The sequence below is a fragment of the Bos mutus genome, chromosome 4 (genome assembly GCF_027580195.1).
Source record: "Bos mutus isolate GX-2022 chromosome 4, NWIPB_WYAK_1.1, whole genome shotgun sequence".
Classification (NCBI taxonomy): domain Eukaryota; kingdom Metazoa; phylum Chordata; class Mammalia; order Artiodactyla; family Bovidae; genus Bos; species Bos mutus.
In genome coordinates this window covers 76,376,411-76,400,735 of record NC_091620.1, presented here as the reverse complement: position 1 = coordinate 76,400,735, position 24,325 = coordinate 76,376,411, and the positions used below count along the sequence as shown (strand labels likewise).

The following is a 24,325-nucleotide window of genomic DNA, read 5'->3' as shown; positions in this document are numbered from 1 at the left end:
GTTTTGTTTTACTTATTTGTTAATAATGGCATATCATTATTTTAATGGGCATTGAAAGTCTAAGAGCTGTGTTAAAACCATTGAAAACAATGTTAATACATGTATCTTGCAAACATTATTCTTAAGATATTTCCTACAACTACTTTGATGTCTATACTTTTTACTTATCACTATGCTGCTTCTAGGAGAAGGAAATGGCAACCCACTCCAGTGTTCTTGCCTGGAGAATCCCAGGGACGGGGGAGCCTGGTGGGCTGCCGTCTACGGGGTCGCACAGAGTCGGACACGACTGAAGGGACTTAGCAGCAGCAGCATACTGCTCCTATAGCAACATATTATTTGAATTTTCATGCCTAATTATTTTTTATCAAAGAAAAGTTTCATAAGCCTAATTTTACCTTCATTTTCCATAATATCTGTATAAATGTTCTTCGTTAAATATAAGGAGACCAAACATTCAATATGTGTCAATCAAGGTATAAAACCTTAGAAAATGGTTTCATTTTGGTTAATGTATGAGGATAGCTTCCTCTATTAATATATTGGTTAAAAAATTATTCTCTGACCCCAGCAATCATTGATTTCTGGGTACAAATGCTAAAAATCAGTTTAGGTACATAATGTAATTTATTTACTGTAAATGATCTGATAATTTTCAAGTACTTAGATACCATCTCTTTTGATTTTTGATTCTGAAATGTTTCTGTCAAAATATTTACTTTTCATCATGTAGTGGATTTAAATTAAGTTGATAAGACATAGTTTCCTTAGTTGAACTTTGATATGAAAAGCACAACAATTCAGCTAAGTGGAAGAAAATAATCACAAAAGAAGCAGGAGTTGGATGTCAAAGAGCAGTTATAGGATTTCTTACTGATTAAAACCTTATAGATAAAAATGTAAAATATATGGCCTTGATAAGGCCCAAATCATTGATTTCTGTTCCATTTATATTCTGTTTAGGGCAAATCAAATGAAACATTCTTGACATACAAATTCTCAGACTAGAAATTTATTTTAACTTGAGGGCATAGTGAATCTGGAAAGCTCCATCCCCTTTTATTCATACCTTAGACATGAGAAATATTTTGTTTTGCTTTTTATGACTAGGATGTTTTTAAGGCTCCAGGTAAAATGGACTGATTTGAACTCTTCTTAACTAACACTAGCCTTGTAACTGTCTTTGGACATCTGAGCCTGAAAATAACAGAGAACAACTATGCAGGCCAGCTTCAGGATATCTGAGTAGTCAACAGATGCCACAAACAGTTCCTCTGTGAACCTGGTATAGCAGTGGTCTTATACTACTTTTTCTTTCTTATTATGGGACTTGAAAGGTAGGAGAAAACAGCCCCAAACCAGAAAGTTGTTTCATCATCCTTTATTAGAAATCCTTTGCCAAGTCCCATTTTTGAAGGGTCTCTGTTTTTCTTTATGTTTATCCAAGAGAGTTTTTAAGATAAAAAGTTTCAACAGGGATTTTAAGATAAAACTTCTTTGCCCCCCTCGTATATACATTTACCATTTGAATCTCATCACCATTTGAACCTCACCAACTCTTCACCATTAGACCCTCATCACATTTTTTCCAGCACAGGGTCTTTGTTGTGCCTTTGTCTTCTCCCCATATACATTCATTGGATTCAGGACACTTCAAATAATATTGAGAAAATTGTTGCTTACATTTTAGTTAACACTGCCCTGTAGGAGCCTATAATAGTAATTAATATCAGACCTCAGTATAGAGCATAAATAATATAATTAATGAGATACATTTGGAAAAGGAGAAAGTTTACTGAGGTAACTTTATTCCATTATAAGTAAAATTGATAATAATGGTAATAAATAATATTAAATAATTAATTTCTTTTGGATCTTATCATGTGCTAGGAGCTCCTTAACCTCATTGTATGTATCAGTTCATTTAATTCTCTTATAGTCTTATTAGTCAAATGCTGTTTTACAGATGAAGACTGAGGTACACTACAGTTAAATAACTTGCCCTGTAACTGGAATTCATATATAGGAAATCTGGATCCAGAACCAATACTCTTAGCTGCTGTACTATCCTGAATCTTATATTAATATTACCAAATAGAAGAACAAATACATTTCTTAACAATCTGTAAACACACGCCTATTACCAAGTCCAAGCTCGCTCTGCTTGCCACAGGACAGGCCAATGAATCTGAGAGACTAGGTGTTGAGGCAAGAAAAACAACTTTATTCTGAAAGCCAGATGACTGAGAAGATAGCAGGCTAGCACCTCAAAATAACCATCTTACTAGGATCTGAACACCAGGCTCTTTTATAGACCAGAGAAGGGGGAGGTGAGGAAGCAAAGCAAAAAGGCCATTAATTGTTTCATTGGTCTATATTTCTGTTTATGTGCCAGTGCCATACTGTCTTGATGGCTGTAGCTTTGTAGTACAATATGAAGTCAGGAAGGTTGATTCTTCCAGCTGCATTCTTCTTTCTCAAGGCTGCTTTGGATATTCAGAGTCTTTTGTGTCCATATGAGTTGTGAAATTTTTTGTTCTATTTCTGTGAAAAATGCCATTGGTGATTTGATAGGGATCGCATTTGATCTGTAGGTTGCATTTGGTGGTACAGTCATTTTCAGAATATTGATTCTTCAGGAACATGGAATATCTCTCCATCTGTTTATGTCACCTTTGATTTCTTTCATTAATGTCTTATAATTTTCTGTATACAGTACTTTTGTCTCCTTAGGTAAGTTTATTCCTAGATGTTTTATTCTTTTAGTTGCCATGGTGAATGGGATTGATTCCTTAATTGCTCTTTCTGATTTTTCATTGTTAGTATATAGAAATGCAAGTGATTTCTGTGTATTGATTTTGTATCCTGCAACTTTGCTAAATTCATTGATTAGCTCTTGTTACTTTTCTGATACTATCTTTAGGGTTTTCTATGTGCGGTATCATGTCATCCACAAACAGTGAGTGCTTTACTTCTTCTTTTCCAATCTGGATTTCTTTTATTTCTTTTGTGTTTTCTTATTAATTTTCTGTTTTGATGATCTGTTCATTGGTGTGAGTGTGAGTTAAAGTCTCCTACTATTATTGTGTTACTGCCAATTTCTCCTTTTATGTCTGTTAATGTTTGTCTTATGTATTGAGGTGCTCCTATGTAGGGTGCATAGATATTTACAGTTGTTATGGGAAATATTGCAAACATCTCCCAGAATGACAAGCCTCAGGCAGGGGATGTGTTAATTTCTTCCTTCCTGCCATTCACAGGTGGACGGGTTGAACAAAGACACTTTAAACAGTCAGGCAGAGGAGCAGTATTCTCTGAGACAGATCATTCTGTATGATTATAATAACAAAAGCAATGCAAAGCAAGTCAAACAGTTCCAACATGGAGTCAGAATTGGCTTCTTCTCTGCAATATGACCACTATTTTACTTGTACATCTTTAAAGAAGGAATTAAAAGTTTTTACCTACTTAGTGCTTCTTATTTTTTATTCATTTCTGTAAATCATGTAAAAGGCAACTCATTTCCTTCTCTGGATATAAAATATTTCTAGTTTTATATATATATAATATTCTTTATATATGTGTGTCTGACTCTTTGCAGGTCCCATGAACTGTAGCCTTCCAGGCTCCTCTAACTATGGGATTATCCCAGCAAGCATACTGGAGTGGTTTACCATTTCCTCCTCCAGGGGATCCAGAGGAGCCTGGCAGGCTACAGTCCACGGGGTGGCAAAGATTTAGACATGACTTAGTGACTAAACAACAGCAGCAGCAACTAAGTACCAAACCTACTAGTCTTTAACCTCTTATATACTTCACCAAAGTGAACTGTTTTCACTGCGGAAATAAAGGTTTTAGAGTCCTCAGTTTACCCCTATTATTCATTGTCTTGATCTTTACTCCTTTGAAATGTAGTTTGTAGAATTATATTTCTTTTGCTTTCATACCATATGTATATAAAGTCAATGACCACTTTTAAATAGGTAATCAGTCAATTAAGTTTTACTAACATCAATGAATATTCACATACATGAATATTTATTTTATTCTAGTTTCCCTCTATTTATTCAAAATTACATTACAGAAATGTTTCTTTTTCTGATATATGTCACTTTGGTAATGGAAATCAGTGTAGTTCTACCCTTAGAAATGTAGTTTTATCCTTGTAAGTAATAAACATTACAAAAATAAAATAAATAATGACAAGTTTCCTTTAGTGAATGCATACTATGTACAAGCTATATGGGATATATGTTATCTCTAGTCCCATAATCACAGTATATTTGCTTAAGAAATGAGATGCTCAAATTTACCTTTAAGTACTTTATTAAGGTAATGATAGCAGAGTTGAACTCTGAACCCAGGGAAACCTGAACTCGTCCTTTTCCACCATATTTCCCTGTGTTGTTAACTACGCTGAGGACAAAGTGACTTCTGACTTCTGTAAGGTAAATCACAGTCCTGTAGTTCAGTGTACTCCATCTACATTGTATTCCATTATATTTGTCCTTCAGAAAGTTCATGGAAGTCACATTAGCTCTAATGCTTGCCAGGATGATACATCCTTATATCATCTAGGAGAATTTCTCTTTAAAATGCTATTTAAAATTCATATGCTCAGGAAACCTTCCCTTGCCATCAACCTCACCTTATGTTCAAACATCTTTATCTTGGTAGAGGTGATGCTCAGCCCTGTGGCTTCAAATACTTAGATTTATCTGCAGCTTTCATTTCTCCCTTGTGTTCCAGGGCCATATTTCTAACTACTGCCCATGGACTACACACACCTCCCTCCCCAAGTATTGCTTCAGCAACTTAAATGCAGCATTCCACTTTAAACTCCTCCTAAAAAACAAACAAGCAAGCCAACTCACAAAGCATCTTAACGGTTTTCTCTAAATCTGCCTCTCACCCAGATAGTTCAGAGTCTGTTACTTTTCTCCTGCCTGCTGGATATGCATTATTAGATTAAAAAAATAATAATAAGATCACTGGGCCTTTAGCTTTTATCTGTGCCTTCCTTAGCCTTCCTTAGATCAGTGCCTTATCCCCTTGTTTGGGGAACACAGTCGCCTAACTTGGGCTTCCCAGGTGGCACTAGTGGTAAAGAACCCGCCTGCCAGTTCAGGAGATATAAGAGACATGAATTCAGTCTCTGGGTTGGGAAGATCCCCTGGAGAAGAAATGGCAACTCACTCCAGTCTTTTTGCCTGGAGAATTTCATATACAGAGGAGCCTAGTCCATGGTGTCACCAAGAGTCTGACACAACTGAAGGGACTTAGCGTGCACTTAGCATGTCACCTAACTGACCTCCTTTCCTATAGTCTCCATTCCTGTCAATTTCCCTGTTACTCTTCGATCAATTAAAAGATTTTGAACCACCATTTGGTTACATATCCTTCTCAAAACTTGGATGAGCTTCTGTTTCTAGTACTTCAAACTCTTTGGACAACTGCCTAGGTCCTCCCACACTTGACTGCAACACCTGTTATCTTTGGTTCCCCCCACTGTCTTCTCTCATCTGCATCTCATACTCAGAAAACACCTTCACCTATCTGACAAGCCTTTCCCACATTCCAACTTACTATTCTATTCACAATTCAATCAAATGTTTATATTCTCTGGTAATCATTTGTTGACTCTCATAAGGAAAACCTGAGACTGTCCATTTCTGAATTATTGAAGTCCAGCTTACACTTCTCATTCATTTAGGAGATACTGGTTAGCCTGGACCTTGTAGGTAACTTTTCATAATGTGCATGTCTGTCATTCCCTCATAAATTGTAAATGTTACCAGCACAAGGATTATGTCTACTTTTTTGTTTGCCTGTGTTAGTGATTAGTATATATCATTAGTTATTTCAAATTCTTGGTAAATATTTATTTTTCCAGTCAACCAAACCTCTTGAGAATGTCAAAGCTTCACTATATCAACGTGATTATATTTATTTTATGCTCATTTTCCACTGTTCAGTGTCTTCAACATGCAGTTTCTAAGTTTGAAAGATATGAGGATTCATGATCTTACATTTCTTCAAAAGTTGTTTGAACAAAAGAAAGTAGTATATTTTAAAAGATGCATTCTTAGAGATGAGAATTAGTCAATCTTTGTACCTGTGAAAATGACCCAGATAGATAGGTGCTTAATAGATCAGTAGATAGAACTTTTTTTTTCAGTGAAACTTTTCTGAAGAAAAACAAGTCCTGTAAACAGTAGGGTTTGGCTTGGGTTAGGCCTAATTGGGTTAGGCTTTCCTGGATTTCTTTTATTTCATGAATTATCTGCTCAACTTTTCCGGAGAGTAATTCACTATTATATTGTAGCTTCCCCTCACCAGTGATTAGTAAGCCTAGTGCAAAGAATTAGAAATGCACATATATTTTAAAGGCAGCTAAGTCTCTCTGTTAATACACACACATTTACAATGCCAGGAGGAACAGGACCCGTGAGAGCTACCTTCACCAACAAAGGGAATACAGTGTGTGTACACAGAGCTGCCTTCTCCAGGCCCCCAAGCCTGCAATTAGTGCAAATGAACTGCGTCTCCCAGAGAGCAAACAGAGTGTCCCTTATGTGATCACTGAGTGTCCTCAGCAATGATCTCAGTTCACCATTAGGGACCCGCATCCAGGTCCTGTGCTGCTTGGCACGCTGACTGTGCATGCACCATCAGTCCTGGTTCTGTGAATGAGGTCCTGTCACTGTCAAAAGAATTATGTCCTCCGTGGTGAATCTCGCTGTTTTCCTGTGAATAATGGTGCACTCTGAAACCACCCCATCGCCTATCCCCTGCTTATTTTTGTGTGGGTTCACAGAGACTGTGATGTGTGTATCCACTCAGATCTTTATCTCTCTTTTTTTTTTTTTGCAGGGGAGGTTTAATTGTATTATTTTGTTCCCAACATAGTACTGGTTTATCTCCCCACTGGAGGGGCAGATTTCTGGAGCTGTTTTAAATAGTTAATTTTCAAAAATTAGATATTCCATTTATTAATAAATCTTTTCTTAAATGATCATTTGAACGTGAAAGCTGCCCTAATTGTAAAATGCTCCGAGTATCTACATATGATTATAAAGTAACAAGATAATCTCTTTAGAGTCTGTAGCTATGAACTTTAGTAGTAACTGTAACTATACCACTGTAAACAAACATGAAATCATGATTAATTTCAGGGATGTCATTTTAAATCAAGGCAGACTCACTTTGTGATTAAATTGAAAGGGAAGTACTATTTGAACATCTTCATGCCCAAAGACTGATTAAGCAATTTTGGAATCTTTGCACTCAACCTTTTGTAGAGTTTTTTTCTGCTTCTCTGAGTGTTTATGTGATGTATATGAGAGAGAGATTTGATACATTAAGGAGGAATGCACAGCAGGAACAACCATGGTCACACTGGGGTTTATAAAGCAGACACAGAAAGCCTGCAGCCTAGTTGAAACGTTTGTGTCTTCAGGTTCTCCAAGCATTGTTAGAGTCTAACTGTGGTGTTGGAGAAGACTCTTGAGAGTCCCTTGGACTGCAAGGAGATCCAACCAGTCCATTCTGAAGGAGATCAGCCCTGGGATTTCTTTGGAAGGAATGATGCTAAAGCTGAAACTCCAGTACTTTGGCCACCTCATGCGAAGAGTTGACTCATTGGAAAAGACTCTGATGCTGGGAGGGATTGGGGGCAAGAGGAGAAGGGGACAACAGAGGATGAGATGGCTGGATGGCATCACTGACTCGATGGACGTGAGTCTGAGTGAACTCCGGGAGTTGGTGATGGACAGGGAGGCCTGGCGTGCTGCGATTCATGGGGTCGCAAAGAGTCGGACATGACTGAGCAACTGATCTGATCTGAAGCTTATTTCTAGTCATGGTCATCCATTCTCTCTAGGTTTGATATTCACCCTGCCGTCTATGAGGTCCCACAGAGTTGGACACGACTGAAGTGACTTAGCAGCTGCAGCAGCTGTAGTCTATTTTCTTATCTCATATTTCTCCTCGTGGATATGTTTATCAATTCAGTGTGAAATCTTAGCTACTTTTTGTCAGACAAAAGTTGCTCTAGTTATTTCTGACTGAAGGCTGGTCTCTAAAGAGGTAAGGTCTCTGGATAAGGTCTCTCTGAGCACTCGGGGATAAAGGGACAGCACCTTTATCTTTTATTTTCTAGTTGACTTCTTGTTCTCATGAAAAAATACCTTGACTCCAATTTGGCCCCAAAGAATGACACCTGAATTATCAAGATCAAGGTTGAATAAAGTCTTCTGCCTTTTCTTTCAGCCCCTTTGATGTTCCTTAAACTTCAGAAGGTGATGTTTCATGTAGTACTAATTTGCTGATTTTTGTCAGAATTTTGAAAGATCTGAAAATTATTGTACATACATGTATATATCTTGTTTTGGTCTTTGAATATTTTCAATACTTGTGTCAACTTCTCTCAGCTCAAAGTTGGTTGAAGATTTGAGGTGCTTGTTTCTATATGATAAATATCTTCAGAATTCATTGCATTATGAAAATCATATAGCACATATAGTTTCAAAGATGTAAAGATTCGTTTTATTGCCATTATTCCAGTCTGCTTTTATTAAAATGCTAAAAATTAAAAAAAAGGATATATACTAATTAAGGCAGCACTTCTTCCTTGTCAATGAAAAGTAATTCCCTTTACTAATCTTTTCAGTAGTTCTTCCCAATTTAGCTTTTTATATACCCAAATTTTTCCTGTCATCTTCCACTCATACACCTTGCATTTTTCTATTTTCATAATTCTTCATATTGTTCTTTTAGTATTCCAAAGAATGTGTAACTAATTTTGGATTATAGATATAAATGAAAAATAATTTTGAGATATTGAAATGCTTTCTTATTAATTCATATTTCCCTGACCAGTCTCCTAAGTAGATGAGATCCAATTTGGTTACATTACAGGTACAAAGTAATCCCTTTACAGGATTTGGCATTCCTGCTCCCTCAGTTGATATATCATCTCAAAAATCAGCAGCATAGTTACTCATACCCTAACTTTCCCTAATTCTATTTTATTCTAGGCTTGTCTTTCTTTCATATTCTCAAATATTAAAATTAAATATTAGTTAAAATATCAGGAAAAAAATACACTTTTAACATTGCCACAGTGTTTAAGGGCCACCCTTCCTCATTCTCATACCATACATAAAAAGAAATTATAGTGCTTTGTTTTTAGAACTTAGAGACACTTTAGGAGAACTAAGGAGTCAGAAAAATACCAACTACAAGTCAGTAATCAGTGTGCATAGAAACACCTCAGAAAGAGCAGAAAATATAACCACCTTTGCTTACGGGATTGCTGGAGCACTGGGGGTAGAAACAGGAGAGAAACAGCTTTGCACTGTTTTTCTTCTCTGTACTTTTGGATTTGGTCCCAGTGCATGTTTTACTACATCAAAAAAGTAATTATTTTTTTTCTAAATGATGAGTTAATATTCACTAACCATTCAATGTGCAAATATTTTGGCACCCGTATTATAATTCCTCTTCTCATTTGAGAAGGTTAGGAAAAGCAAGGAAAATTGATAAGAGTGGTGTTTGAGCAATGAGCTAGGACATTGACTTATTTCAGTCAACTGGCTGCATAGAATGCAGGTGGCCACTGCGTGACAGCTTCCTTTCTGAAGGCAGAATGTCCTCCATTTTCACAATAGAAAATAATCTATAGGATGGCCATATGAAAAATCAATTACAATGATATTTTTCTCCTGTCCAAGAGTCAACCCTAAAATATTCATTTATTTACAAGAGCCTATATTTCAAATTCCAAAAACTTCAGCTTCTAGCAGTAAAGCAAGCATGTTATGACAGCCTCCACTCCATCCTACCCCTATGACAATACAATAAGTCTTTATATCAACCTAACAAACATACTTTTTGATGAGACTGCCAAGTTTGCAGGAAACTAAGGAAAATCTTCCGGAGAAGGCAATGGCACCCCACTCCAGTACTCTTGCCTGGAAAATCCCATGGATGGAGGAGCCTGGTGGGCTGTAGTCCATGGGGTCGCTAGAGTTGGGCATGACTGAGCGACTTCACTTTCACTTTTCACTTTCCTGCATTGGAGAAGGCAAGGGCAAGCCACTCCAGTGTTCTTGCCTGGAGAATCCCAGGACAGAGGAGCCTAGTGGGCTGCCCTCTCTGGGGTCGCACAGAGTCAGACACGACTGAGGTGACTTAGCAGCAGCAGCAGCAAGGAAAATCTTCAAGCCCCACCACTTTCACCACTATGGTCACTACCATAGTGTTACCAAAGTGAACAAGAGTCTGGAGCTGTCTGTTAGATTTGAAAACCAAGCTTACCCTGAGTCTACATTAGGAGAAAGCCTTGGACTAATAAAAAATAGAAGAGCTGTGTCTCTGATTATGATTTTAATCAGTACCCTCAAAGGTACAAAAGCCAAGTTCATAGCTCAGTAGCAGTCCCTGGCACCTAGCAAAATCAAATGTAGAATTCTGCAGGAAAACATACAGAACTTGGAAAAAATGTGTGATTTTTGAAGATTATTTTCCCTCCTTTAAATGAGTTAACACCACAGAAAGTTTCGACTGAGGAAGAAAAGCTCAATATGTGCACACACCTTTTAAAGAAGATACATTGGCTTTATGTGCATCTTTCTTTGTTAAGAAATTGCATTGTTTTTTGAAACACCTGTCTTAAAAATCATATGAAATTGACCATACTTCTTGTTTCTATGGGGAGAAACCATTTAAGTTGCTTGACTGATTGAACTCTACAGTTTATCTAGTGTTCTATGTAGTACACTGCTAAGTCGATTCAGTCGTGTCCGACTCTGTGCGACCCCATAGACGGCAGCCCACCAGGCCCCACCGTCCCTGGGAATCTCCAGGCAAGAACACTGGAGTGGGTTGCCATTTACTCCTCCAACGCATGAAAGTGAAAAGTGAAAATGAAGTCGCTCAGTCATGTCTGACTCTTAGCGACGCCATGGACTGCAGCCTACCAGGCTCCTCCGTCCATGGGATTTTCCAGGCAAGAGTACTGGAGTGGGGTTGCCATTGCCTTCTCCACTATGTAGTGTAACTCACATATAAAAATATATAACATTTACTGAGCACCTACTATGTTCCAGTAGTTTACTGTTCTACACAATATATATACATGTCTTATCTAATCCTTATGTAATGTAATGTTACTCCACTTAAGGAAATTGAGGCAGGCACAGAGTGAGTTAAATGACTTGCCCAACAGCACACCGAGAAGTACAGATTCAAACACAATCTGAAGGGCAGATTCAAAACCCAATTGCTAAGACACCAGCCTTAGCATTATATTCTACTGCTCCTTGTGGAGTGTTTATTGCTATCTGAGAACAGTTAAACAAAAAGAAAAAAATAATCTCAAATTATTCCTATTCTCTTTCCTTATAAGCTACAAACATGTTCTTCAACCATTTTTTCCCATTAAATGTCCTCTAACTATGCTTATTTCCCAAAAATAGCATAAAGACAGAAGAAAGAAGTTATTAGATTTATTAAAATTTGTCACAGAGCCATTAAAAATATAAATCATAGAGCTCTCTCACAGGATATAGCAAGTTTTGAAAATTCACATTTTATGACTAATCAAAGAAATAAAATCAACAATTTCCTATCTGGCTTTGAAATATTATGTTCCCTTATTTCAAAGGAAGGCAATTACAGAAAGCTTAACATTAACTATATGCACAGACCATGTCAAATGAAAATATGGATAAGGTATAAAATAGGCAATCTTCTTGAAATGTTTTATCTTGGTTTCTGATTATCCTTTAATAAAACTCAGTAGGGACATTCAAAGCCATGGTATTCTGATTTATTGTTAGCCTTGCATCCTAAAGGCAATGTGTTAGATACTGCTAGAGCAATAAACATGTAAGTAAATGGAATGACTACTATACATATGTAATATCAAAACCTTTGACTGGACCAGAACTGTAGAATTTATGTGAACTGTACTGAGTGCAAAAATGCATTCATTTAACTCTCTTCCCATTAAATGTTTTTTAGTCCCTGTACTGTGTACAGATCTTTGAGCTCTTCTGAATATCTTATGGGAAGAAGGAAATTATTTGCTGAATCCAAAGAAATTATGTTTAATTCTTCACAGAAATAAAATTATACACAAATCTTGTTTTTTATAGGTCATTGCTTTTAAGACTGTATGTTATCAACACCTATGCTATCTCAAAGTTTCCACAGAATTTCTAGGAAATACAACAGTCCTAGTCAAAGGGGAATTTTTTAAAATTATTGTCATTCTCTAAAAATAGATATTCATTCTTTATTGAAATGATTTTTGTTTTATTGTTAGGGCAAAAATAACCCCTCCTCTGGTTTGCAAGGCATCTAATGGACCTAGAAACTCAAAATGAAATGCTCAAGACTGCCAGTGTTTGATAAAGTCTGTTCACTTGAGCAGCAAGCGTCTTGGGGGAAATTCATTTACATATCCAAAAAATTAATGTTTGGATTTAACAATAAAACCATGCTAAGAAACGTGTCATGGAGGTTTAAAAGGCCAGTTCTATATGACCACTTCCTAATCAAAAAATACTTTCAAACCACTATGAAAGAAAAACATGCATGGGGTTATTTGCCTCTTTCTCCTTAGTCAGAATTTAAATAGTCTAAGGTTTCTCAAGTCATAGATTTGACACATATGAGATCTGTGTTAAGGCATATTTGCATGCATATAATTTTAAGCTAAACTTCATGAGAGGGGAAGAATGTTAGCAAGAATGGCTACACATACACCTTGGTAAAATCTGTTCTTTCCCATCCCTAATTACTAAAAGTTTATTATGGTGATATATCCAGACAATGAAATATTATTTAGTGCTGAAAATAAATGAACTATAAAACTATTAAAAGACATCAAGCAAACTTAAATGTGTTTTACTAAATAAAAGAAGCCAATCTGAAACATTTATGTGTCCGACTGATTGCAACCCCATGGACTGTATGTAGCCTACCATGCTCCTCTGTCCATGGGATTTTCCAGGCAAGAGTACTGGAGTGGGTTGCCATTTCCTTCTCCAGAGGATCTTCCCGACCCAGGGATCAAACCCAGGTCTGCCGCATTGTAGGCAGATGCTTTACCGTCTGAGCCACCAGGGAAGTCCTATACACTGTATAATATTCTGGAAAAGGTTAAACTATGGAGACAGTGAAAACATCAATGGTTTCCAAGAGTTAGAGGGGCGAGATGGATGAAAGCCAAGCACAGAGGATTTTTAGAGCAGTCAAACCACCCTGTATATTTCAGTGGTGGCTATGTATCATTACACAGTTGTTAAGACCCATAAAATATACATGGAGAAGGCAATGGCAACCCCTACTCCAGTACTCTTGCCTGGAAAATCCCATGGGCGGAGGAGCCTGGTAGGCTGCAGTCCATGGGGTCACTAAGAGTTGGACACGACTAAGGGATTTCACTTTCATTTTTCACTTTCATGCATTGGAGAAGGAAATGGCAACCCACTCCAGTGTTCTTGCCTGGAGAATATTGGTTCAGTGGATTGTGAGGTAAACGTGTCTATATACTGTTTAATGAATTGAATTGTGTCCCCCCACCACCCCCCGCCCTTGCCAACATTCATATGTTGAAATCCAAACCACCAAAATCTCAGAAAATGAACTTATTTCCTATGTGGAAATAGGATGAGGCTATCTTAACTAAGTAGTAGTAGTAATCAGTTCTACTAATAAAATAGTAGATCGGTAGGGTGGGTCCCTGACTGAGGATGACTAGTGTCCTTCAAAAAGGGAAATTAGACAAGTATCCAGGTAGCGTACCATATGAAGATTGGAGTTAATGTTGCTACAAACCAGGAGATAATCAGAAGCCAGCAGAGAAGCCTGGAACAGACCCTCCTGTAGCACCTTCAGAGGGAGCATAGCCCTGCTGGTGAACACTTGTTCTAGGGTTTCTGTAAAAATAAATTTGTATTAAGTCATACAGTTTTGTTCTATGTTGTTATCACAGGACTAGGAAACTAATACAGTTTGAACCACAGTCTCCTTAACTGCCCACTGCCTAGCCTAGTTCTTAGCAGTTAGCAAGGTCTCAACAAATGCTTAATTAATGAATTAATGCAATTTTCCTGGTACACAAGGTAGGAAATAGGATGTCGGTTTTTTTGCTGACTGTTAAATAACGGAGATTCTCCGACAGCTGCGGCGGGTACTCTTGTTTCCATGTGTCCTATCACCTCCCTAATATTGTGTGCAGCTCTTTTGTGCCATTGAATATCCCTCCCTAAATCTCTGTGGTAGTACCCTGTTGAGTATCCCTCAGTAAATCACTGTGATAGTACCTATATCATTATCCATTGTGAGGAAACATGTCCTTTCCACCCCTCATGTTGTCTTGCATATCAGAGGGTACTTAATTTGCATTCCACCAGTTGCTTGACTTACCCCGCCCAAAAGAGGTAGAGTGACTTCTCTGAGTGGTACATCTTTGAAGGATAATTCTGGGCCTGCTTTGCCCAATTCCTCTTTTTTTTTTTTTTTTTTTTAAATCCCTCTGAATATTCTGCATGGCTCTTCTAGAAACAGGTTCTATGTCTGTGTGGGAAACCTGCCCTAATTCAGTACTGTCTTGGGCATACTGGCTTGATTCTACATTTCACCAGAAGCCCTTGACTCTCACCATAAACTGTATCCCTAGATTAGCCTTTATGAGCAGTAAATGTTGGAAATGTTGTGATTCTCCTTTTGCTTTATTCATTTTTTCTCTTATTTTGTTCAGATAAAGAAAGCAAGTGCTGCTTATTACTTGCCTCTCAAACCAATTCTTAATAACCTGATAAAAATAGCTTTTTTCTCTCCCCCATTAAACTCGTTAAATATCTTGCACATTGTAGATATTAAATTCATGTTTGCTAATGTAACAATTGATTGATTAGATAAAAATAAAGGAATGAATGGATAAATGAGTTAAACTGGGAGAACTTGGCTCAGTGATCTCTCGTACATTAATAAATATAATTACTGACATCTCCATTTTTCAGAGTGAAAAGGGGGACCTCCTGGGAACTGAACACCTTCTGGGATTAAGTGCAACTGTGACCTGAACCACCAGTGCTTTACTCTGTATGTGTGTTAGTTACTCAGTCGTGTGTGACTCTTTGCAACCCCACGAACTGTAGCCCTCCAGGCTTCTCTGTCCATGGAATTCGCCAGGCAAGAATAGTGGAGTGGATTGCCATTCCCTTCTTCAGAGGATCTTCCCAACACAGGAATCAGACTCTGGTCTCCTGCATTGCAGGAAGATTATTTACCATTTGAGCTACAGAGAAGTCCCCTTTCTCAGGAGATGTCTCACATTTCTCTGGAAAATATAGTTATCAAGATGAGAAAAAAAGAATAGTTGTTCATAGCTAATCTTTGACTTTATCTGTCAGGATGTTCTGTATTTTCTTTTTATTTGCTCATTTAATTCATTCCAACATGGCTTTCCCACCTACCACTTCACTATAACTACTCCCATATCTGGTACCTAATATCACTAGTGACCTCTATATCATTAATTTCACTAGATTTTACATCCTTATCTTTCTGTTGGCCTGCTTAGAGGTTTTGGCCACAGATAAGTGTTTACTTCTCACTGTCCTTTGCTTGGCTTGTGTGGCATGAAGATCAACTGGTTTTTCTGTTACTTCCCTGGCTGTTCTCTCCTGATCATTCTCTCACTCACTGTTAAATGTTGGAGTTCCTCAGCCAGCTATCCGAGGTATTCTTGTTTCCACTTGCTGAACTGTCTCTCTGGCAATTTCATTCACCCCTGTGGTTTAAATTATAATACAATTTAGCCATGAAAGTGAAAATGAAAGTCGCTCAGGCATGTCCGACTGTTTGCAGCCCCATGGACTATACAGTCCATAGAATTCTCCAAGCCAGAATACTCAAGTGTGTAGCCTTTCCCTTCTCCAGGGGATCTTCCCAACCCAGGGATCAAACCCACGTCCCCTGCATTTCAGGCAGATTCTTTACCAGCTGAGCCACAAGGGAGGCCCACAGTCTAGCCATATGCTGTTGTCTTTTAAATTTGATGGATTCCCTAAGAACTCTCTGACTTGACATCTCCATTGTGAGTTTGACATGAACCTCCATCTCTTGTGCCTAAAATTATACCCACTGGTTTCCCGACTCCTGACAGAGTCTTGCTGCTCCTCTCATGGTGCTTAGCCCAGTGAATTGCTTTCCCCCTTTGGGTTTACCATGACTTCTTATTTGCCCTTATCTGTCCATTTGTTTAATCATATCAAATCTATATTCTAATTTCATTTTTCAGTTCATAGAAGAGCCATGCCATTGACACTATCATCTCTTGTCTCAATCACAAAAAATAACTCCCCACTGGTCTGTGAATATCTACTGTTAATACTTTCAAACCCCCAGAATAGCTAGGAGGATCTAGAGAATGAAAAGCTACTTGTGTCATCCCCTTGATTAAGACACATCAGTACCTTCTCATTACTCTCCAGGTACAGTTCCAAACTCTGAGCATGCTTTCTAACGCTAATCCATTCCTTGCTTGTCTGTTTCTTTCTCCTTTACCTTCCTCTGAAAGAAGTCTCTTGACTCCATTTTCTAGTCTCAGATTTGTTAGCACACTGGAAAAGGGGCTTTCCTTGATTCTTTATGTAAGGTTAGATAAATGCATATACATGAGGTCTCATCTTTCCCTTTGGTAACATTCATCACACTTAAAATTGCTTAAAGACTGCACATCTTGACATATTTCAAGTTCCATGAGAGCAGGGATCATGCCTTTCTTGTTTGCTTTTCTGTCCTTGGTGCCTGACGCCAACCGAGTGTTTAATAAATATTAAGTGAACATTGAATAAATGAATATGTTCAGATCATGACCTTGCATTTTCACTTTTCAAATGTATCATGACATTTGGAAATACCAGAGAACAGTATGCTTCTTATATTGATAATTACATGTTGTAATAAGGTATAACGAAGAACCTAAAGAGAAGAGTGCCTTCTCTTGCTGTTTCTTTCCTGAACAATTTACAAAGGTCAAATCTGTATGGAGAATCAGGTGGAAGACTACATCACTAAGGAATATACTATTTTCATAAAATCCTCTTTTACGAAGAAGAAACATCAAAAACTTGTAAAATGTTCGTATCCTTTCTAATTCCTAAAGATACTTCATATTGCTCTCTGAGATTGACACACACACAGAAAAAATTGATCCAAGCTGTTGATTAAGACGATAAGTACATTCTACTTTAGTTTACTCTTCTTATATTGCTTTTATTAATTTTAAAGTTATAAAAACAGTAGCCAACTAATGCAGAGGTATGTAAAAAAAAATCTCCCACTTCCATCCAATTTTACTGCTTTGGGGTTACTCAAAGTTGAAAAATCTATTGTACATCTTTCCATCGTCTTATGATTATAAGCATAATTATACATGTATCTAACTTGGTGTTTGCTTATTTAAAAAAATAGAATTAATAGTGTACATGCATTATTCTTCAACTTAGATTATTCTTTAAACAATAATGATTGGCATATTTTCCAGGTTGTAGGTCTTTACACTACATAATTTTCCATGGTATTGATAACCACAATTTATTTAACAATTTTCTCATTGATAGGCGTCCAAATCATTTCCAGGTCTTTGCTGCTACAGACAAATATACGGATAGAGTAAGCATTATTTCCACCTTTATTTCTAGAAGATATTTCTCAAACGGGTTACTGAGGCAGACCATATATGTATTTGTATATTTTTTAATGTTAATAGTTATAAATTAGGTTCCCAAACAGTTGTGGAATTTCCTGTTTCCAAGAGGGCTGCCTTATCATCAGATTGGCATTGTATGTCAGTAGTATCTCCTTCCAGTTTCTGGGTTAAGCCATCCCTACTACACCTTCTGCTGTGAAGAAGTCATATGATCCTCACTGCAGGTGGATTGGTTCTCTGTTCTCAGCTACTTTCCAAGTCTCCACCAGAACATACTTGGACTTCTGCATGATGCCCATGTCAAAGGGAAGTCTTCAGAGTAGTACTTGCCAAATGTATTCATCCACTTATTTCTGACACCCTGATGGAAATTTGGAACAAATCTGCAGGAAACAGTCCTCCCAAAGTTCCAAACTAAAGTATTCCACAGACCACCTCTGCTTTTGGCTCCCTTGATCTTTTCTGTGGTTTCCCTCTTTGTACACTACCACACCCCAGTCTGAAACCTAAATATAGTGGTGCTGAATCCCTGAATGAACTAAGGAAGATCTGAAATCTAAACATTTCCCCTTTGGACTTCTCTTTCAACTGCCTTCTTAACTTGCAGGAAATTTCTCTGAACCTGAGCTTTCCGAAGGTAAGATTTAAAACACATGCTAATAATGAATTTTCAATATAATATTTTCTTCTTTTTTAAGAATCTGTCTTTAACAAATACTATAAGTTTCCTGAAATATGATCATCCTTCTTTTAACTATATTATGCAGGGTTTATTTTTTCTAAATTTATAAAAAAAGTCTTCTCCTTATCTCTCCCTACTTGGAGGTCTATACTCTGATTTAATCATCATGATATATCAGATGCTGTCTTCTGGTAGCATCTGAGAAATACTTGGGTTGGATACATGGGTGATATGCATTCAGAACTTCTGCATGTTTAAGATTGACTTTCTTTTGTATAGATGAATAATATTTTGGTAAAGTTCTTGGCCTGCTATACTTTTCTTCTCCTCAAGTTACTACAGATATTATCTTACTATCTTTGAGCTTTGAGTATTACAAGTGAAAGTTCTGATGATCTTCTATTCCTCTTTTTTGGGGTAAGTTTCTTCAGTATGGAAGCTGGTAAAGTTGCTTTTTAACATTGGAGTTTGGAAATCTCACCTAGATGTGTTTAGGTGAAATGTATGCTTCATTAATTTGGCCTCAGATACAGTGAACCATTTTAATTGGCAGATTCCTATGTCTCTTCATCTTAGGTAAATTTTAGTCTATTTTTATTGAATTTTTATTTTTTCTCCATGTGTTCCTGTTCATCATTCTGGATCTCATATCGTTTGCAAGTTGATATCCTTGGGTCTCAACATCTGATATCCTTGGGTCTTCCAAGCATTTTATTGTTTCTCTTAAAATGTACATTTCTTTTAGTTTTTGCTCTGTTGGATTAGTTTTCTATCGCAGCCATAACAATTTACCACACATCTAGTGGCTTAAGATTGAAGGCAAAAGGAGAAGGGAGCAGCAGAGGATGAGATGGTTAGATAGCATCACCAACTCAATGGACATGATTTCAAGCAAACTCTGGGAGGTGGTGGAAGACAGGGAAGACAGTCCATGGGGTCGCAAAGAATCGACATGACTTGGTGACTGAACAACAACAGTGGCCTAAAGCAGTGTGTATTTTTTTATCATACTGCACTGTGGGTTAGAAGTCTGAAATGGGTCTCACGGGGCTAAATCAAGATTTCTAAAAGACTGTGTTATTTTCTAGAGACCCTAGAAGAAAATCCATGATTTTGCTTGCCAGCTTCTAAAGGTCACCCACACTTCTTGCTGGTGTTGGATCCCCTTCTGTCTTCAAAATCAGCAGCAATGCATTTCTTTGGCCAACGCTTCTCTTCAATAGTCATATCTCCCTCTTATAGTCCTCTTCTGCTTTCTTTGTGTACTTGTAAAGACCCTTGTCATTACAGCAAGCCCACCTGAATAATTGAAGATGATCTCCCAATCTCAAGGCCCTTAATTTAATTGATCCTGCAAATCTTCTTTTGCCATATAAGGTAACAATCACATGTTCCAGGCCGTAGGGTACAGGCATCCCTAGGGATTCATTGCTCTGTCTACCACACCTATATAATGACATGGTCCTCCAATTTAGTCATCAGGTTTAATTAGTTGAAGAATAGACTAGAATGGTGAATGAAAGAGGAACTCAGATAGGCCTGCTGATAATTTTCAGAGGTGGTTACAATTATGCTTTTTCTGTTAGCTTTCAGAGAGCTCATTCCCCAGTGAGCATAGTCCATACTCACTCAGAAGTTACAGTGGCTGGAGTGACTAACCATGTACCCTTGTTCTCTTGTAGAATCCAGTGAACCTGAAGACAAGAGTGCAGGTGCCTCAGGGGAGACACCCTCCCAGCCTTATCCTGCACCAGTGTACAGTCAGCCTGAGGAGGTGAAGGAGCAGATGGATGATGCGAAACCAACTAAACCTGAGGAGAATGAGGACTCAGACCCATTGCCTGACAACTGGGAAATGGCTTATACAGAGAAGGGTGAAGTCTACTTCATTGAGTGAGTCTCACATATTTCTCTGAACATTTCACAAAGATCATAGCAGTATATATATGATGTAACAGATGGAGAGGTGGGTCAGAGTAATTTGAATTTTATTGATCATAATATTACCTTCTTTGTGAGAGAATAATGGGATGGCACCTTGATACAGCTAAAGATTCTAGATTACAGCTATAAACCAAATAATGAATTAAATAGTGCCACTGTAAAATTTGTTGCAATCATGACTGAGGAGGCAAATATCCATGTGATGTTACTTTTGAATTGGAAATAGGGAGGAAATGCTTACTCTACCCTTCCAAGACATCTGTGTAGCTCAAATGAGATAATCCCCATCTTTTAAATGAAATTGCTGGAAACCTCCACCATCATGTCCAATGGTTTGATCGAATGCCAACTATTGAGAGCCAAATACTTGCTAATCACAAATGACAATATTTTAAGCATTTGACCCTAAGGTCAGCTGTCAATAAAATCATGTGTTTGGTATAGTTTGCCATATTTATTTTTATTATATCCCATTCTGTTTATTGCTTACCTTTTTATGATTTACCAAGGAAAATGAAGGGCTAATTCTGAACTAACTAGTGATGCATACTCAGTCTAATCTTTCCTTTCACTGGGGACGTTTTTTCCCCAAACTCAGTTTTTATATATTTTATTAACAGCATGGTCTAGCTTTCCTTTTCTTTTTCTTTTTGGAGTAGAACAACTTTTTTAACCCCCTGAGTTGAGGATCGTGGCTAAATATTAAATTGTTGATGTGCATGAGACAATCAAAATGTCCATTAGAAAGGTAAAAAACTAAATATATAGTAAATGAACAACAATCCTTATTCCCGCAAAGCTGTAGAAGACTCAGAGGGAAACATTAACAGAATCTGAAGTTTTCAGTTCAGATAGTAGATAAAAATATGTGAACTCTTGATTACTCAAGAAAAATATTAAAACTAGATTTTCTTTCCAAACCTGGAGTGATTTGTGACTTAGATCTCCATAGGCAGAACTCAGTTGTGAAATTGAAATGTTACCACATGCCAATATTTAATTTTCACTTGAAAACTTTATAACATGTGGCCAAGGGAATACATAATCAGGTAATTACTTGGTGCTCTGCTTGACTCCACCATGGATGAGAAATGCATAAAATACATTGCTACCATTCACCTTTTGACAAATCTTATAAGTTACAAAGAAAGAATAAAACTCTCTTGCATATTTCTTATGGCTATAATCAATGACCCACAGGCATCCTTTTATCAATTAATTGGAAAAGAGAAGGTCATACAGAATTTTTTAAATGTTTGAGTGTATTTATATCAAAAACATAATTTTGTTATCAATAAGCTTAGCATAGCACCATTTCAGGCCAGAAATCAAAGTATAAACCTAGATATGAGGTCTCACATTGGTGTTCAGAACAGTTGTTTAGAACAGGGGGACTGACTACCCACACGTTTTTATTGCATAATATAGGCAGAGTAAGACTATGTGGAAATAATAAAAGAAAAACAGCATTGCAAGTTGATGAAAGAACTGTTTCCTTACCGTGCTTTCAATAATGCAATTATAAAAACCTCCTTTTTTTGTGATTATAAAATAAACTTTCCCCTTTTAACTGCGTCAGATTTGGGGATCGTGGAGAAAAGAGATTCCATAAGACAGAAGCTGTATTTGTGGTTTATAGGAAATGATGAGGCTCTATCAAGATGTGGGAGAAAGGACCAAAATGATTGTTAATATGCTAGTCAGTCATCCAGTATCAGAATCAAAAGACTCATTAGAGTTTGTCCCTGGTCTTAAATTTATTGTCACACTGGGGAAGAAAGAATAAGAGGGATAGTTAAAACAATTAGTCAACCACTCATTTCTGAATTTTGTGATACAATTTCAGTGAAGATACACTTAACGTAGACTTAAGTAATAAAAGAAAGCATTATAGTAAAGGTAAAATAATGTAGACTTGAAAAGTTGGTACTAGGTAAATAGTACATTCCAGGTATAAGAATCACCATTACAAAAACCAGATACTTTATGTGTTAGGAGTAGGGAGAAGATGCCCAGACCTACTATAGAGATGTCAGTTGGTGAAAACCATGTAAAATGATGGCTCCATTCTCATTTTGCTTGATCATTAGTGCTTTTGAAAAACAAGCAGAGCTTTTTGTTTGTTTATCTTCTTCCCACTACTGCAGGGAAGGATGAATGAATAGTATTAGGAGCAGAGATGGGGTGAGCTGAAAAATTAAAACAAAAAAGAGGAGACAATTTCATTTGCAACATGAATGTTAATACTAAGGGAGATTCATCCAGAGGTCAAGGAGAGGGAAGAAGCCTGGAGTAAAGGCTGAAGTGAGAAGAGTGTGATGGGAAAGTGATTAAAATTGGAGGCAGGGGCAGATGCCTGCTTAAATAGGTCATTCACAGAATGGAGGTATCCCCTGGCCCACCCTTCATCCTGGACCAGCTTGAAATCTGCCTTTTCTTCCTTCAAAAACCTTAGTTTGACTCATAAGACTCAGTGATATAAGCTCCGGTATCGCAGAGCAGGGAGGGGTCAGGCAGTGTCTTTCATCTGGCACCTCATTTTCACACCGTGGCAATCTGTGCTGCCTGTTCCTTTCTCTATGGCCTACATTTAGCTCTGCTGTACTTCCTTCTCAGTAACTTCCTCCAGACCACTTTCACTCTATCCTCTGGAATGCTCCTTCCTAACTACATTTGACAAACTCAGCACTTCAACCCACAGGTTATCTCTGCTGATGATACTGCAGAGAATCCTTACCTGGATGTAGTCCGTGCTGTAAAAGCCCTGTGGAAACAGGCTGGTAGGGCAGGAGAAGCAACAGCACAGGGACCGTGATGGGCCATTAGGACTTGCTTAGGGACTGAGTCATGATGTGTCCCAGAGTTTCTCGCCAAGAAACTTATAATACTATTTGTAGTGTAAAAGTTTGCAGTTCTGAAGCAAAGTCAGAGTAAAGAAAGAAAAAGAAAAGTAGAGTAATTTAAGAGAAAGGTAAAACAGAAGGAAATGTAGAAGAGGTGGAAAATTAGATTACAGCTCTCTCAGAAGAGAGATGACACCACTGGAAACACTTCTGGTAAAAATATTGTGAGAGCTGCTTAGAGTAATGGGAGTCCCTGGTAGATTAACATGTACTCATTGTTTTTGTTGTTCAGTCACTAAGTTGTGTCCAACCCTTTGTGACATCATGGACTGCAGCACACCAGACTTCCTTGTCCTTCACTATGACTCATGCCCATTGAGTTAGTGATGCCATTGCACTTTACTGAATTTTGTCTCCAATGAAACAAATACTGTAATCAAACATAAGTAAGTGAAACAGAGGAAAAGGACCCTATGGTTCTGTGTATAAAATTTAAATATATTTCTATATTCATTTTTGAGTTGTTGTTTGGTCACTGCAGATCTCATTGACTGCAGCATGCTAGGCTTCCCTATCTTTCTTTCTTCCCAGTCTTTCACCATCTCCAGGTTCAGTTCAGTTCAGTCGCTCAATCGTGTCTGACTCTTTGCAACCCCATGGACAGCAGCAAGCCAGGCTTCCCTGTCCATCACCAACTCCCAGAGCTTACTCAAACTCACGTCCATCCAGTCGGTGATGCCATCCAACCGTCTCATCCATCTTCTGTCATCCACTTCGCCTCCCGCCTTCAGTCTTTCCGAGCATCAGGGTCTTTTCCAATGCGTCACTTCTTCACATCAGGTGGCCAAAGTACTGGAGTTTCAGCTTCAGCATCAGTCCTTCCAATGAATACTCAGGACTCATTTCCTTTAGGTGGACTGATTGGATCTCCTTGCAGTCTAAGGGACTCTCAAGATTCTTCTCCAACACCACAGTTCAAAAGCATCAAATCTTCAGTACTCAGCTTTCTTTATAGTCCAACTCTCACATCCACACATGACCACTGGAAAAACCATAGCCTTGACTAGAAGGACTTTTGTTGACAAAGTAATGTCTCTGCTTTTTAATATGCTGTCTAGGTTGGTC

General features: G+C 37.7%; 1 protein-coding gene across 7 annotated transcripts in view; it reads left to right on the top strand.

The window, feature by feature from the left end:
* MAGI2 (membrane associated guanylate kinase, WW and PDZ domain containing 2) overlaps positions 1-24,325 on the top strand; it is a 1,472,905-nt gene that overhangs the window by 934,352 nt on the left and 514,228 nt on the right. For all 7 annotated transcript variants that reach the window (XM_070369681.1, XM_070369676.1, XM_070369674.1 and 4 more), the window contains one exon: positions 20,096-20,306. In XM_070369681.1, coding sequence (XP_070225782.1) covers positions 20,096-20,306 — 211 coding nt within the window. The remainder of the gene's footprint in view (positions 1-20,095; positions 20,307-24,325) is intronic.